This window comes from Hemitrygon akajei, chromosome 11 (assembly GCF_048418815.1).
Source record: "Hemitrygon akajei chromosome 11, sHemAka1.3, whole genome shotgun sequence".
Lineage (NCBI taxonomy): Eukaryota > Metazoa > Chordata > Chondrichthyes > Myliobatiformes > Dasyatidae > Hemitrygon > Hemitrygon akajei.
This window is the reverse complement of record NC_133134.1, coordinates 21,301,771-21,318,169: the sequence shown is the minus strand read 5'-3', so window position 1 is coordinate 21,318,169 and position 16,399 is coordinate 21,301,771. Positions and strand designations below refer to the sequence as shown.

The window sequence follows — 16,399 nt, the reverse complement described above, 5'->3', positions numbered from 1 at the left end:
TTAGCTGCCAGTGACTCACACAAGGGTTGGTGTTGGGACCACCTCTTTTCATGCTCTGTATCAATGATTTAGATGATGGAATAGATGGCTTTGTTACCAAGCTTGCAGATGATATGAAGATTGGTAGAGGGGCAGGTAGAGCTGAGGAAACAGGAAGACTGAAGAAAGCCAGATTAGTAGAATGGGCTAGAAAGTGGCAAATTAAATAAAGTGTTGGAAAATGAATGGTCATGCACTTTGGTAGAAGAAATAAATGCGCAGTCTATTTTTTTTTAAACGGGGAGAAAAATCCAAAAATCTGAGATGCAAAGGGACTTGGGTCCTTGTGCAGAACACCCTGAAGGTTAACTTGCAGGTAGAGTTGGTGGTGAGGAAGCAAATGCAATGTTAGCATTCATTTCAAGAGGTCTAGAATACAAGAGCAGGGATGTGATGCTGAGGCTTTATAAGGCACTGGTGAGACCTCACCTTGAGTACTGTGAACAGTTTTGGGCTCCTCATCTAAGAAAAGATGTGCTAGCTATTGGAAAGGCTTCAGAGAGGTTCACAAGGATGATTCCAGGAATGAAAGGGTTATCATATGAGGAACGCTAGATGGCTCTGGGTCTGTACTCACTGGAATTTAGAAGGATGGGTGGGGGGGGGGGGGGGAACTCACTGAAACCATTCAAATGATAAAAGGCCTAGACAGAGTAGATGTGGAAAGGACGTTTCTCATGGTGGGGGAATCTAGGACAAGAGGACACAGCCTCAGGATAGAAGGGCATCCATTTAAAACAGAGATGCGGAGCGAGTTCTTTAGCCAGAGAGTGGTGAATTTGTGGAATTTATCACTACAGGCACCTATGGAGGCCAGGTGTATTTAAGGCAGAGGTCAAAAAGTTCTTGACTGGACATATCATGAAATATTATGGGAGAAAGCCAGGGAGTGGGGCTCAGGAATGGAAAAAGGGATCAGCCATGATGAAATGGCAGAGCAGACTCGATGAGCCAAATGGCCTAATTCTGCTCCTATATCTTAAGGTCTATGGTCTTATTATGGTCTAAACTACTACTTTGAATTTCCGGACTGACAAAGAAAGGGTCATTTACTACAATTCAGTATTGTGGGGTGGGAGGGGGGATTCAGGGGGAATACCAATTTGCAGTTAAATTGTGAATAATAAGTGCATACACTGTTTAATTTCTAGGCAAATATTAAGAACAAGGAATGGGGTTTTCAAACCAAAAATAGTAAAAGGGAAAATCATAATAAACTATGATCATTAACTCTTGCGAATTATTTTCAATGGAAGACTGTTGAAAAATTGATTTCTCATTAGATGTTGGCAAATTAGTAACATATTTGCATTTTAACTGAAATTTCAATTTCCCTCTTCAAAGGAAAGCTGTGTCAGATAGCAAACAAAGCAGTCAGAAATGCACATACACGTTTGTGCGCAAGCCAAACCATAGTCAATGTTAAATAAAATATTTCACAGTAATTCAGATTTCATTTACTGACAGTACACCTGCTGGACAAAAATCAAAAGTAATGGCTCACAGTGTGAAAGGTGTTCCACAGGATTTAGTACTCTTACTATTGTTCAATCAATACCTGTGTAGATCATCTGGATTTGCAAACTGATGTGCAATGGCCTACACACTCAGTGACATGTTAAAAGGTCATTGCACAGTGAAGCTGAGAAGAGACCAGAAGTCTTTAAAAACATGAGAGCTTGACTGGGTTGAAGACCTTTCTTTGGACCTGTGACTCAAGCTTTCCATTTTGGTCAGTTATGATCTTCTGGTGGAACAAAACCTTCAGTTGCATACCTCTTTGGCCCTCTTCTATTCTGCCTCAGTTTTACACCTTCAAAAAAGTTGTCGAAAACTGTATTTCTGACAAACCTTAATTATATTACATTTCATTTCTTCAGATAGTAATTGTTAAATGTTCAAAATTTTATTTGAATGTAAAATTCAAAAATAATGCAAACCTTGCAATGTATTTTAATTCCGGATATGTCATCGCAGAACAAAACAAAATACACCTAGATAAGCAATCTATGAATTAATTGCTGTTTCTCAGTTTTTATACAGGCAACCCGCACTTATTGGCAGTTCAGGTTACAGAACTTTGCCTGAAGAGAATGCCATAAAAACATCAGGGACACTGAAAAAATCACTCTTGCAAAATTGATGTGAAAAAGAAAAAAAAACAAACCAACCTCTTTTAGCACTCATTTCTTGTAGGACTTCATAGTACGGACAAAATTGCAATATGGGCCGTTTTCTAGGAACCTAACCCCTCCCCCATCCCTGATAACGACTTTACGAAGGAAATCTTCATGCATTACATTAAGTATGAAAAGCCATCCACAATGGGTGTGGATCTCGCTGGCCCAGACTATCTTGCACCATTTGAAAGATATTTTCCCTCATCTTTCAGAGTGAACAGTTCTGCATGAATAATCATCACATCTTTATCAAGATGGGTATTTTGCAAATTTCAGTTCTAACTTCCTGCGACAAGTTCACAGATAATAGACGTTAAAAGGCTGTATGATATATTAAGCAAGTGGTGGAGTGGAACAAAATGACAAGCAACTTCTTGAGATTGTCCACTCAAGTCTTTTTTTGTAAAATAGACTGAATTGAACTGGCTTATTTGCATTTATTAAACAGTGAATGCTGTTAATATGCTACTATTTTCCAGCATAATTCATCCACTGGAATGAGCAACTGTACAAATGCAAAAACTGAAGCATATCAATTCAGAATATTGAATTTGAAATTCAATTATTCGTGGCATACAAATTTCATTGCACTGCTTTCACAGTGTGGCTTTTCCAAATAAACCTACAGATTCAACTAGGTTTTACTGTCAAGGACAACAGTGAGTAATGATAGTCTTTGTTCATATAAAGCCTACAGATTAAAGCCATGGCAACAATAAATACAGCAATGAGCGCATATGGTGCCAAGTATAGGAATGCAAAGTGAAGCCCTGGCTGCAGTGCTCCGCTATTATAATGAACTGATAAGTGAGGCTTTGGGTCTACTCCAGGTTGTTCCAGGGTTCAGAGCTGAGGACACAATATTGGTTTGGAATGTTTTTGTTCACTTCAATTGTTTGCATGATTTGTTTTTTTTTCTTTCTCTTGCACATCAAGTATTGGTCTTATTTTTTTTCTTTAATTGGGTTCTCTCATATTTCTCACTTTGAGGCTACCTATGAGCAAGCAAATCGCAAGGTTGTATAATTTATACATTCTTTGATAATAAATATACTTGAATCTTGAAATGAAATTTAAAAAGTAACAGCAGCAGAAGAGGTAGAATTAAGAGAGCAAGAATGTGGAAGCACCGTCAGGAAGGGGATGTTAAAGATGTGATCGGTTCAGAGATCTGGCCAGCAGCGGGGAAGAGGCCATTTGTGAGTTTGTTTGGACTTCAAAGCTCACATATCTTTTGCTGGAAGACAGATGAGTTGAATTTGAATTCTTGATAAAAAGAAAAATAATTTTAGTCTTTACTTTTATTAGTTTAAGTCTGGAAGTAATTGGATGACACGATTTATTATTCCCAAAACACAGCAGAGCTTAGATGTTCTAAAAAGATTGACTCACAGCCAAAACTAAAGTGGTTGCAATACGATTTAGAATGGAAATGTTCCAATTAAAGTTCAAAATTCAAAATAAAATACAACCCTGAAATTAATTTTCTTATAGGCATTCATAGTAAATAGATGAAACACTATAGAATCAACAAAAGACTGTATCCAACAGGATGGACAAACAACCAGTGGACAAAAAGACAATGTACTGTGCAAACACAAAAATTTTTTTAAAAAAAGAAATAATAATAATAATAATAATAATAATAAAACATGGTGGATTGGATAGTGGACTACTTGACAGAGAGACCTCAGTATGTGCGGTTGGGGTTGGGTTGCTGACACGGTGGTCAGCAGCACAGGAGCGCCGCAGGGAACCGTACTCTCTCCGGTCCTGTTCACCCTGTACACATCAGACTTCCAATATAACTCGGAGTCCTGCCATGTGCAGAAGTTCGCTGACGACACGGCCATAGTGGGGTGTGTCAGGAATGGACAGGAGGAGGAGTATAGGAAACTGATACAGGACTTTGTGATATGGTGCAACTCAAACTACCTGCGTCTCAATATCACCAAGACCAAGGAGATGGTGGTGGACTTTAGGAGACCTAGGCCTCATATGGAGCCTGTGATCATTAATGGAGAATGTGTGGAGCAGGTTAAGACCTACAAGTATCTGGGAGTACAGTTAGACGAGAAGCTAGACTGGACTGCCAACACAGATGCCTTGTGCAGGAAGGCACAGAGTCGACTGTACTTCCTTAGAAGGTTGGCGTCATTCAATGTCTGTAGTGAGATGCTGAAGATGTTCTATAGGTCAGTTGTGGAGAGCGCCCTCTTCTTTGTGGTGGCGTGTTGGGGAGGCAGCATTAAGAAGAGGGATGCCTCACGTCTTAATAAGCTGGTAAGGAAGGCGGGCTCTGTCGTGGGCAAATTACTGGAGAGTATAACATCGGTAGCTGAGCGAAGGGCGCTGAGTAGGCTACGGTCAATTATGGAAAACCCTGAACATCCTCTACATAGCACCATCCAGAGACAGAGAAGCAATTTCAGCGACAGGTTGCTATCGATGCAATGCTCCTCAGACAGGATGAAGAGGTCAATACTCCCCAATGCCATTAGGCTTTACAATTCAACCGCCAAGAGTAAGATATGTTAAAGTGCCGGGGTTGATTGTATTTAATGTATCTAAGTAAACTACTTAAGAACTTTATAAAAGCTATTATTAATGCTTTTTGAGAGAGTGATTTAGATGCATATCATATTTTTACTGAGTAATTTATGTAATTAGTTTTGCTAAAACAAGTGTATGGGACATTGGAAAAAATGTTGAATTTCCCCGTGGGGATGAATAAAGTATCTATCTATCTATCTAATTTCGAAAACATCAGGTGTGGTTGTCAGAGGCCTCTACAATCCATCTATCTCTCTCCCTTTCCTTCACGGGGGGTGGGGGGGAGAAGCGACTGCTGGCTCTTGAGTCAGGTAAACTTGAATAAGTGCCGCTTCAGGTTGTAACATTAAAACAGCGATCTGTTGGTCTCACTCTCACTGTGGAAAGGGTGACACCCCTGTCCCCTGTTAGTAAGAGAGAGTCTTGTGGGATGTCAATGTGCTGGGTTATGGACTAGTATTCTGTTGAGCTGCAGACCACTGTCTCTTTGGAGGTTTTGCTATTGCTTGCTTGGTGGGTGGTGGGCACGGATGCTTCCTGCTGGAATAAGTGGGGGCAGGGGTTGATGCTTTGCATGGGAGGGAATGAGAGAGCTTTGGGATTCTAAAATGTTTGTCATTCATTCTTTGGGGTTTTCTTCTGTTTCATGGATGTCCGCAAAGAGCAAGAATTTCATGCTTTATACTGCATACATCCTCCGATATTAGATGGAACCACTGAACCACTGAGATGAAGAGTCCTTGAAAGTAAGTCCATAGATTGTGGGAACAGTTCAGTGATGGGGTGAGAGAAGTTATTCCACCTGGTTCAAGAGCCTGACAGCTAAGGGATAATAACTGTTCCTGAACCTGGTAGTAATGCCATTTACGTGCTGGACCCAGAACAAATCCTCTGAAATGATAACATCAGTTGCGGACCTTCTCCACCTCTCATCCCCTGATGAGGGTTCACTCATGGACTTCTGGTTCCCTCCTCCTGAAGTCAATAATCAGCTCCTTGGTCTTGCTGACATTGAGTGAGAGGTTATGATTGTGGCAGTGCTCAGCCAGATTTTCAATCCTATATGCCAATTTGTCACCACCTTTGGTTCGATCAACTTCAGTGGTGTTGTGAACAGTTTAGCAGGGTTTAAGCACAGGTGCTGCATCTGTGCTGAAGGAGACTGTGGGGGATCATACTGATCAATTCAACACATAGCACATTGAGGTAGTACAAGGTAAAACAATAACAGATTGTAAAGTGTTAAAATTACAGAGGAATTGCAATGCAGGTAGACGATAAGGTGCAATGCCATACTTAAGTAAGATTGTGAAGTTTTAACAATAACAATCCAGTATTATGGATCTCAATTTGGCAGTTAGAATGTCTGGATACCCATTTAGAAGTATCATTGTGCAGTACCTTTTCCCAAGGAGGAGTTAATGGGCAGGCTCAAATTTTTGGGCACTGATATGGTGCTATAACTTATTTATAATCTTGCAAATGCACTGCTTATATTAAATGTACATTACCTCATAATTCTCCAACAATTATGAACAGCATTAAATACAAATATTTGGTCAAATAATCCATTACAAAATCTTTCAAGTTAAAACAACAGGAGATAAAATGACACTAAGAACTGTGCCAGAATCCAAGCTATTCATGAAGGAAACCTGTCCTTCATGTATAAGACTGACATTTTAATCCAACCTCTCGCAATGTGATTGACACCAATAAACCCTATGGTGGTCTGGCAAGTTTTTTCAATATATTGCACCTCAACAGTTTCAATAAAGTTCAAAGTAAATTTATTATCGAGGTACGCATATATATATCACCATATGCTACCTGGAGATGCATTTTCTCTTGGGCATTCACAGTAAATACAAAGAAACACAATAGAATCAAAGAAAAACTGTACACAATAAATATGGACAAACAACCAATGCACAAGAGACAACGGATTGTACAAACACAAAAAAGAAAATAATAATAATAAATACATACATAAGGGCTATGTTCATTTTCCATGGGCAATAAATCACAATCTTGCCCAATTTTAGAAGTCTTTTGGCACTAAAGCCTTAATTACAAATTAAAAGATTACTCTAACTCAGAGGTTCCCAACCTTTTTTATGCCATTGACTCCCACCATTAACTTGAGGGGTCCATTGGCCACTGGTTGGGAACACACGCTCTAAATTTGAAAAATTAATTAGTCTGTAATGTTCAAATACAAAGGCCCCATTGTGTCTTACGACAAAATGCAAACTAATTTCAAGGAAAGAGCAAAAACAACAGCTGCCCATACAAGTTAAACAACCAAGGAGTTCAGTGGAAAAGGATGCAAGTCAGCTGTAACTACAACAACCTATACGGGCTGTTCCCCTGCTTGGCCAAAATGCAAATTAGAAACGCTGCAGCTGCTTGAAACTACAAAGGATTCACATACTTTTGGTCAGAAGTCTTAGTCAAGTTATATCTTGTTCAAGGAGGGAATGGATAGGCTGGGTTGGGCTAGGTTTGTTTTTGCTAGAGTACAAGAGCCTAAGGGATGACCTGATTTTGAAACAAAATACTGACACGTAGATAGGGTAGTTAGTAAACAAGCTTTCCGCAGGGCAGAACTGCCTATGACTAGAGGGCATAGATTCAAAGTGAAGAGCAAGAGGTTTAGAGGTGAGCCGAGGAAACTTTTCTTTCATCCAATGGGTGGTTGCAGTCTTAATTCTTAGCTACATTCATAATATTTTTTAAATATATAAATAAGATTTACCTCTTCAAAATCACAATTGAGTTAGTCAGACTAGACCTCCCCCAACAAATACCTGCTCATAATCTCCAATTACTCCATGCCTTTTAATGTATAGATTAAATCCTTCCCTCAGAGATGTTTTTATCTTACCACTGGCTTTGAACTAATGCATCTATAATAACCTATAACAAACACCAATGCTCTTGAATGGAAATTCCTGCAAAAAGTAGCAGATATGGTCCAGTCTATCATGGGTAAAGCTCTTCCCACCATTGAGCACATCTACACAGAGTGCTCTAAACTGAAAGCAGTATCCATCATCAGGGACCCCCACCACTAGGTCCAGGAACAGTCACTACCCCTCAACCATAAGCTCTTGAACCAGTGGGGACAACTTCATTCAGCTTTACTTGCCCCATTACTGAAATGTTCTTACAATCTTTGGACTCACTTTCAAAGACTCTTCATCTCATGTTCTCATTATTCATTGCTTATTTATTGTTGTTATTTTTGTTCTCCTTTGCACGCTGGTTGTCTGCCCTGTTGCTGTGGTCTTTCATTGATTCTATTATGGTTATTAGATTTATTGAGTAGGCTCGCAAGAAAATGAATCTAACTCTGATAAAATATTTTAAGTTCAATATACGTTTTTTTTTTATCAAACTATGTATAAGTTATACCACCTTGAGATTCACCTTCTTACATGCGGCCACAAAACAAGACACCTAAAAGGACCCAATTTTAAAAAAAGGAACATCCAATGTGCAGAGAGAGAGAGGGAACAAACTTTGCAAACAATAAAGCAAGCATCAGCATTCAGAACAAAATTGAGTCCATTAAACTGAAACCCAGAGCAGCCGGAGCAGGTCAATAGCTTCAGTCTCAGTTCACCACACAGCAGGGCAAATCACTGCGAAGCTTGCAAACACTAAGCCCAGAGCAGCCACAGCTGTCTCATAGCCTCAGCCCCGGTGCTGAGGAGAGCAGAATAAAACATTGCAGAGCAGAACCAGCCCTGACTTTGACCTCTGGTCCCAACAGCTTGCCTTTTCAGACCATCTGGTCTGGTGTTTAAATTTACTTTGAACTTCATCCTTCTTTCTCTTCTTGAATAAAAGGTAGCATCATTCACCACCTTTCAGCCAACACCAAGCACTTCAACTATGGCCAGCTAAGATTTAAACACAGTGGATTCCGATTCATTGGGCCATCGGTTAATAGGGGCAGCCGCTTATATGGGATAACTCTTAAAGAACAAAAACTAATCAAGAAAATAGCAGAGATTCCCTTAATTTACTTGGTACACTATACCACTTAACTTAGACAAGAGACCGTTACTGAACAGTCTCTAACTAGCATCAGTTGCGTGCACTTGTGCAGTTATTGGACACTACACCATGCCTAGATGGAATACTTTTTAAATAACGTCAGTTGCATGTGTTTGTGTTCGGAAGCAGTGATTTTTGTCACAGACAGATGGTGAGAAATAAGCAGTAATACAATTCAGAATTGTTTTGTTCACTGCAATTTCAAGCATTCAGGCTTGGAGATGCCGGAAGTGGCTGGGAGTGAAAATGAAATGATCTCATTACTTCAACAAATAAGGAACTACAAAGACTTTGAAGGCATCAGCAATCATCTTGAATGTTACAATGAAAATTTAGATCTGGAGAATGCGATTGTCGAAAGCAATGTGATAAGGCAGTCCATTATCTCCACTAGGTCTCCGCGCTGATTTTGTTTTTTTATAGTCAACCAAAAGAACACAGCAGCACACACTAGATGAGTTCCTCTGTTGATAAATATTCAGAACTAATACACAATTTTATAGTACTCTAGTAGCATTAGTAATGTTCCAATTTGTTCTGTTTTTCATTTAAAGACGTAATTTGTAACTCAGTTAAATATTAATTTTTTTAAATATGTTTTTAAACTATTTCCATGAAACCGGCTAATTGAGGTAGTGCTTAATTGAGCCAATATGTACTGGTCCTGATGTGTCCCAACTAACCAGAATCCACTATATCTGCATGCGGCCCACAGCTGTCTCCTCTTGTGCTTTGTAAAAACATGGGATACATTTCAACAGGCTCTAGGGATTTATCCATCTTAGTGCTTGATCAAACATCTATTGCCTAATTTTTATGAGCTTAATATGCTTTAGAAAGTCACTGTCCCAACTAAAATTACCAAATGCAATGTCTTTCTCCTTAGCTATAAATAACTGTGTGGATAAGCATTGCATAAACTATTTGCCAGATTTTTTGCTCAGCACCTACCTGCTTTATAGAGTCCGGATATGAAATGTAAAGCTGCAGAAATTAGAGTTTAGAGTCATAGAAAAGTACAGCACAGAAACAAGCACTTTGGATCATGTGGGCTATGCCGAGCCATTTAAACTGCATGGTCCCATTGACCTGCACCCAGACCATAGCTATCCACATCCCTACTATTCATGTACCTATTCAAACTTCTCTTAAACATTGACATCAAGCTCGTATGCACCACTTGCATTGGCAACTAGGTCCACTCTCATGACCCTATGGCAGAAGCAGTTTTCCCCTCATGTTCCCCTTAAATATTTCACCTTTCACCTTTAACTCATGACCTCCAGTTGTAGTCCCACCCAACCTCAGTGGGAAATACCTACATTACTTGCATTTACCCTATCTGTACCCCTCATAATTCTGAGCACCTCTCTCAAATCTCTCTTCAATTTGCTATGTTCCAAGGAATAAAGTCTTAACCTATTCAACCTTTTCTTACAACTCAGGTCCTGCAGGCCCAATAGCATACTTGTAAATTTTCTCTGTACTCTTTCAACCTTGGCTACATTTTCCCTGTAACCAAAACTGCACACAATACTCCAAATCAGGCCTCACCAACGTCTTACACAACTTCAAGGTAACATCTCCTGTACTCAGTACTTTGATTTATGAAGGGCAATGTGCCAAAAGTTTTCGTTATGACCCTATCTACCTGTGCCACCACTTTCAATGAATTATGGACCATTTTTCCAGATCCCTTTGTTCTACCGCACTCCTCCGTGCTCTAGGTATGGCTTGGTAAGCTTGCAGCATTATCTGGATCAGCTAGAAAAAAAGACTGAAAAAGTTGGCTGATGGAATTTAGTGCAGATGAGTGTGAAGTGCTGCACTTTGGCAGGACAAACCAGCGTAAGAGTTAAATAGTGAATGGTAGAGCACTGAGGTGTGCGGTGGAGCAGAGGGACCTGAGAATACAGATCCAAACTTCCTTGAAAGTGGTGTCACAGACAGATCATGTTGTAAAGAAAGCTTTAAGCGCATTTCCCTTCATAAATCAGAAGACTGAGTACAGGAGTTAGTATGTTATCTTGAAGTTGTATAATATGTTGGTGAGGCCTCATTTGGAGTATTGTGTGCAGTTCTGGTCACATACCTACAGAAAAGATATAAATAAGCTTGAAAGACAGAATTTACAAGGACATTGCTGAGACTTCAAACCTGAGTTAGAGGGAAAGGTTGAATAGGTTAGGACTTTATTCTCTGGAGTGTAAGAGAATGATGGGAGATCTTATAGAGGTATACCAAATTATAGATATAGACAGGGTATATACATGCAGGCTTTTCCCACTGAGGCTGTGTGAGACTGAAACTAGAGGCCGGAGGTTTAGGGTGAATGGTGAAATACTTGAAGGGAACCTGAAGGGGCAACCGTTTCACTCAGAGCGTGGTGCGAGTGTGGAATGAGCTGCCTGTGAAAGCGGTCAATTAAACTGTAACATTTAAGAAAGGTTTGGAGAGGTACACAGATGAGCAGGATATGGAGGGCTACAGTCCAGATAGATGTAGGTAGATGGGACTAGACAGAAAAACAGATCGGCATGAACTGGATGGACTGACTGGCCTGTTTTCCTCCATAATTTATGTCGGGACTCTTGTAGCTCAGGAGTTTTACTAGAAAAGTTCAAATAAATGCAATAACATGCAAAAATCTAATTTTTGAGATTCTACAACAAAGATAAACAGAATAATAATGACTCACTATGTACTTTAGTCCATGAATTTACAGTTAAGGAATTAAATCATTGTTTTCACATATACCAAGATTGTATTAAGAAGTAAAGTTTCCATATATCAATTTATTGACTAGTCAAAGCTTTCTGGTGGTTAAAAACCTCTTCAGTTTTGTAAAATTAGCAGAAATGTCTTAATTTCAAAACTGCTCCACAAGCCACAGAAAAATGAAGAAATTCAAACAACATGGGACCTTTCTCAATCTTGGAATGTCCCAAAGCAACTTGCAAGAATGAAACACTTTTGAAGAGTGGCCAACATTTAAAATTTAGGAAATTTCACAAGTATACAGATGTATTTGAAAGGATAAATAGTCCATGGAGACTGCTGCTGAGCATCTTTAAACAGTGATGAAATATTTGATGTCAATATTTATTTATTTTGAGATACAGTGCAGAGCAGGCCCTTCCAGCCCAACGAGCCACATCACCAGCAACCCAACTATTTAACCCTAGCCTAATCACAGGACAATTTACAATAACAAATTAAACTATTTACTGGTACATCTTTTGACATTGGGAGGAAATCGGATCACTTGGAGGAAACCCAGGTGCTCACAGGAAGGATGTACAAACTTCTTACAGACGGCATTGGAATTAAGCTCTGAACTCCAATGCCCTCAGCTGTAATAGCACTGTGCTAACCACTATGCTACTGTGGTGCCCCAATTAAAATAGTAGATAGGGTCTTAATCTGGGACTTGACCCAAAAGATAAACCTGACTGACTATAATACCAGACGACATAGCAGCAGAATTAGGCCATTCGGCCAATTAAGTCTGCTCCACCATTCAATCAGGGCTGATTTACCAACCCTCTCAACCCCATTTCCCTGCCTTCTCTTCGTAACCGTTGATGTCATTACTAATCAAGAACTTATCAAACTCCACTTTAAATATACTCAATTATTTGGCCTCCACAGTTGCTGGGTTGCACAGCAACACAGTCAGTAGTACAGACGTCTCACAGCGTCAGCAACCAAGGCTCAATCTGTACCATTGCAGTGGTTTGTGTGGAGTTCTCCTTTAACTGCATGGATTTCCTTCAGATACTCCAATTTCCTCAACACATTCAAAGACATCTAGTTGGTAGGTTCTTTGGTTCCTACTGTAAATGACCCCTAATGTAAGGAGATGGTAGGAGAACTCAAGTGGAGAACGAGAACATGGAAGAGAATAAGATCATAAGATATAGAAGCAGAATTAGGAGGCCAATTGTCCCATTGAGCCTACTCCACTATTTCATCATGGCTGATCCAATTTTCCTCTCAGCACCAATCTCCTGCCTTCTCCCCATATCCCTTCATACCCTGACCAATCAAGAATCTATTAACCCCTGCCTTAAATATACATAAAGATGGTCTCAACAGCTGCCTGTGGCAAAGAATTCCACAGATTCAACCACTCCCTGGCTTAAGAAATTACTCCTCATCTCTGCTGTAAAGGAAGCTTTCTTCTATTCTAAGGCTGTGTCCTCTGGTTTTAGAGTCTCCCACCATAAGAAACATCCTCTCCACATCCACTCTATCAAGGCCTTTCACCAACCAATAGGTTTTAATGAAGTTACCCTTAATTCTTATGAATTCTAGTGAATATAAGTACAGAACCATTAGACGCTCTTCATATGAAAAGCCATAAAATCCAGGAATCACTTTCGTGAACCTCCTTTGAACCCTCTATAGTTTCAGCACATCCTTCCTACGATAAGGGGCCCAAACCTACTCACAATACTCCATGTAAGACATCACCAGTGCTTTATAAAGTTTCAATATCACATCCCTTTTTTATATACTATTTCTCGTGAAAGGAATACTAACACTGCATTTACCTTCCTTGCCACAGACATCCTGCAAATTAATCTTTAGGGAACCCCGCACAAGGACTCCCAAGTCCCTCTGCTCCTCAGTTTTCTGTACTGTCGCCACATTTAGAATATAGTCAACCCTTTCATTTCTTTTACCAAAGTGCATGACCATACTCTTCCCATCTGCCAATGGGTTATAGGAAAATAAATGGGGGAGTGGAATTGCTCCAAGTGTTGGTATAGACTAATGAGCAGAATGGCTGTCCATGTTTAAACAAGTATGAGAAACAATATGAGTGACGATCTATATAACACTGAAGTACCAGCATAAATTATTTAGAAACATAGAAAACCTACAGCACAATACAGGCCCTTCGGCCCACAAAGTTGTGAAGAGCATGTCCCTACCGTAGAAATTATTAGACTTACCCATAGCCCTCTATTTTTCGAAACTCCATGTATCTATCCAAAAGTCTCTTAAAAGACCCAATCGTATCCGCCTCCACCACCATTACCGGCAGCCCATTCCACACACTCACCACTCTCTGTGTAAAAAACTTACCCCTGACATCTCCTCTGTACCTACTCCCCAGCAGCTTAAACCTGTGTCCTCTTGTGGCAAACATTTCAGCCCTGGGAAAAAGCCTCTGACTATCCACACGATCAATGCCTCTCATTATCTTATATACCTCTATCAGGTCACCTCTCATCCTCTGTCACTCCAAGGAGAAAAGGCTGAGTTACCTCAACCTATTCTCATAAGGCATGCTCCCCAATCCAGGCAACATCCTTGTAAATCTCCTCTGCACCCTTTCTATGGTTTCCACATCCTTCCTGTAGTGAGGCGACCAGAACTGAGCACAGTGGGGTCTGACCAGGGTCCTATATAGCTGCAACATTACCTCTCGGTTCCTAAATTCAATTCCACGATTGATGAAGGCCAATACACCGTATGCCTTTTTAACCACAGAGTCAACCTGCGCAGCTGCTTTGAGTGTCCTATGGACTTGGACCCCAAGATCTCTCTGATCCTCCACACTGCCAAGAGTCTTACTATTCTTTAAGTCTCTGGAAGACTCTTGAACATACAACATAATTGAAAGTAAAGCAGCTCACATTATATTAAAGCTGCCTAATTAATTCCTTCCTGCATACACAAACTTTTGGCAGCATAAACAAAATTCATTCAAGACAGTGTCACATAAGGCAACCATTACACGTTCTGCTGAACACTGAGTTAACAAAGTCGGTAAGAATAATACCAAAAGGCCAAAGAATTGTTAGGAATTTATTCTTTTAAGGTGAGTAGGGTTTTTTTTGAAAGAAGCATAACCAGTATTCTAGAATACAGATGTAGTTTCTGCCCACAGGTGCCTAGAAAGCTAGATACCCTCAGTGGTATCTTGCAAGGATAGGCAAAAGATTTGCTAAATGATCACTCCTCAAATACAGATGAGGCAAGGTCATTTGCTTTTAATTATTGTTAAATTGCAGCACAAGCCTATTCTGACAAGCACTGGTCAGCACAGCAGTTAGCATTACTGCTTCTCAGCTCTAGATTCTCTGGTTTGATCCTAGTTTCAGGTGCTGTCTGCATGGAGACTGCACACGCATTTCAACGAGATGATCTCGTTTCTTCCCACATCCAAAGTTGGCTGGTAAATTAATTAGCTGCAGTCAAAATGAATCAAAGGGAAGTTATAGGCATTTCAGAGAGAAGAGGTTGGAAGACTAGATGGAAATACAGTGAAATACTGATTAAATTTATTTCAGCATCATTATTCCTTAAATGTTAACAAATTTGCATCAATAAAAAATCCTACCAAATACACTATTTGATCATTAATTAAATGCTATCACTTTATTTTTAAGTTAGATAATAGATGCCAACCAATTCTATAAAAGATGTTCAAGCAGTCTATATTTTCCGCAGATCAATGACTTCATTTTTTTTTAAGAAAATGATCTTGACATATAAGGATACCAGACTTGGATACCATAACATGTATCCTTTTACACACTCCACAACAATTTTTTTTAAAAAATTCAAAATTTTACCTCATGACAGGCAAGATGCACATCTTTAATAATACAGGTGCCATCTGATAACACAAGTTGTTTTAGTAAGAGGCAAGCAAGCTCCAATGTAGCCAGGCGGATTTTGGCATCTATGATAAAGAAAAATATTTACGGTATCAGCAACATATATTCAAGCAACAATAAACTTTCTATATGCAAATAAGATGTCAAACAAGCTTAATGTAACTTATTCTTTTTCAACAAATGTTCAACCATCAATTCAATATGTCAGCACTCATATTTTGGGAGCAAGCTCAACTCTAAGTCAGAATAACTCTGGTACAAATTACTCCAAGATATATAAACATACATTGACCCTCTAGTACAGCAGGAAAGGACTTAGAGGAGGCACCTTACAATAAAAAAATTAAATTAAGGTTGGATCTACTATTACAGCTGAACACAAATGATCTATGGCATTGTTTTAAAGAAAATCTTTGGCAATATACTTCAAGCAACAATTCTAGAACTAACAATCTCACATTGCTCTTGATGTGTGAAAACTGGCAGCATCATTTTCTACGTTATAGAAGTACCACATTTCAAAATATAATTAGCTGGAAGTACTCTGCAAAATGTGTGAAAGGTGATGCAGAAATGCAGGTCTCTTATGCTGCATGGGTATTTCTTAGAGCATTTATTTCAACAATAGCTCAAAAGGTTTGTTATAAAGGCTGATTCAGGTAGATATTACGAAAACTGTCTTCATTAAAATAAACTGCTACCAACATATGCATTACAGAGTAAACACACAAAAATTGTTAGAGGAACTCAGCAGTCAGGAGACTGCTATGGAGAGGAATAAAAAAAATGACATTTCAGGTCAAGATTTTTCATCAAAACAGAATTGGTTCCTTAAAAATTTAGTGATTTCATACAAACTTCTGTGGATTTGGTCGTAACTAACCAGGAACATGTGTACGTGAAAACAGAGATTTACAAGTTCTCCTC

At 39.4% G+C, this 16,399-nt stretch overlaps 1 protein-coding gene across 7 annotated transcripts in view; it reads right to left on the bottom strand.

The window, feature by feature from the left end:
* clec16a (C-type lectin domain containing 16A) overlaps positions 1–16,399 on the bottom strand; it is a 230,884-nt gene that overhangs the window by 88,764 nt on the left and 125,721 nt on the right. For all 7 annotated transcript variants that reach the window (XM_073060358.1, XM_073060359.1, XM_073060354.1 and 4 more), the window contains one exon: positions 15,428–15,537. In XM_073060358.1, the coding sequence (XP_072916459.1) occupies positions 15,428–15,537 (110 nt within the window). The remainder of the gene's footprint in view (positions 1–15,427; positions 15,538–16,399) is intronic.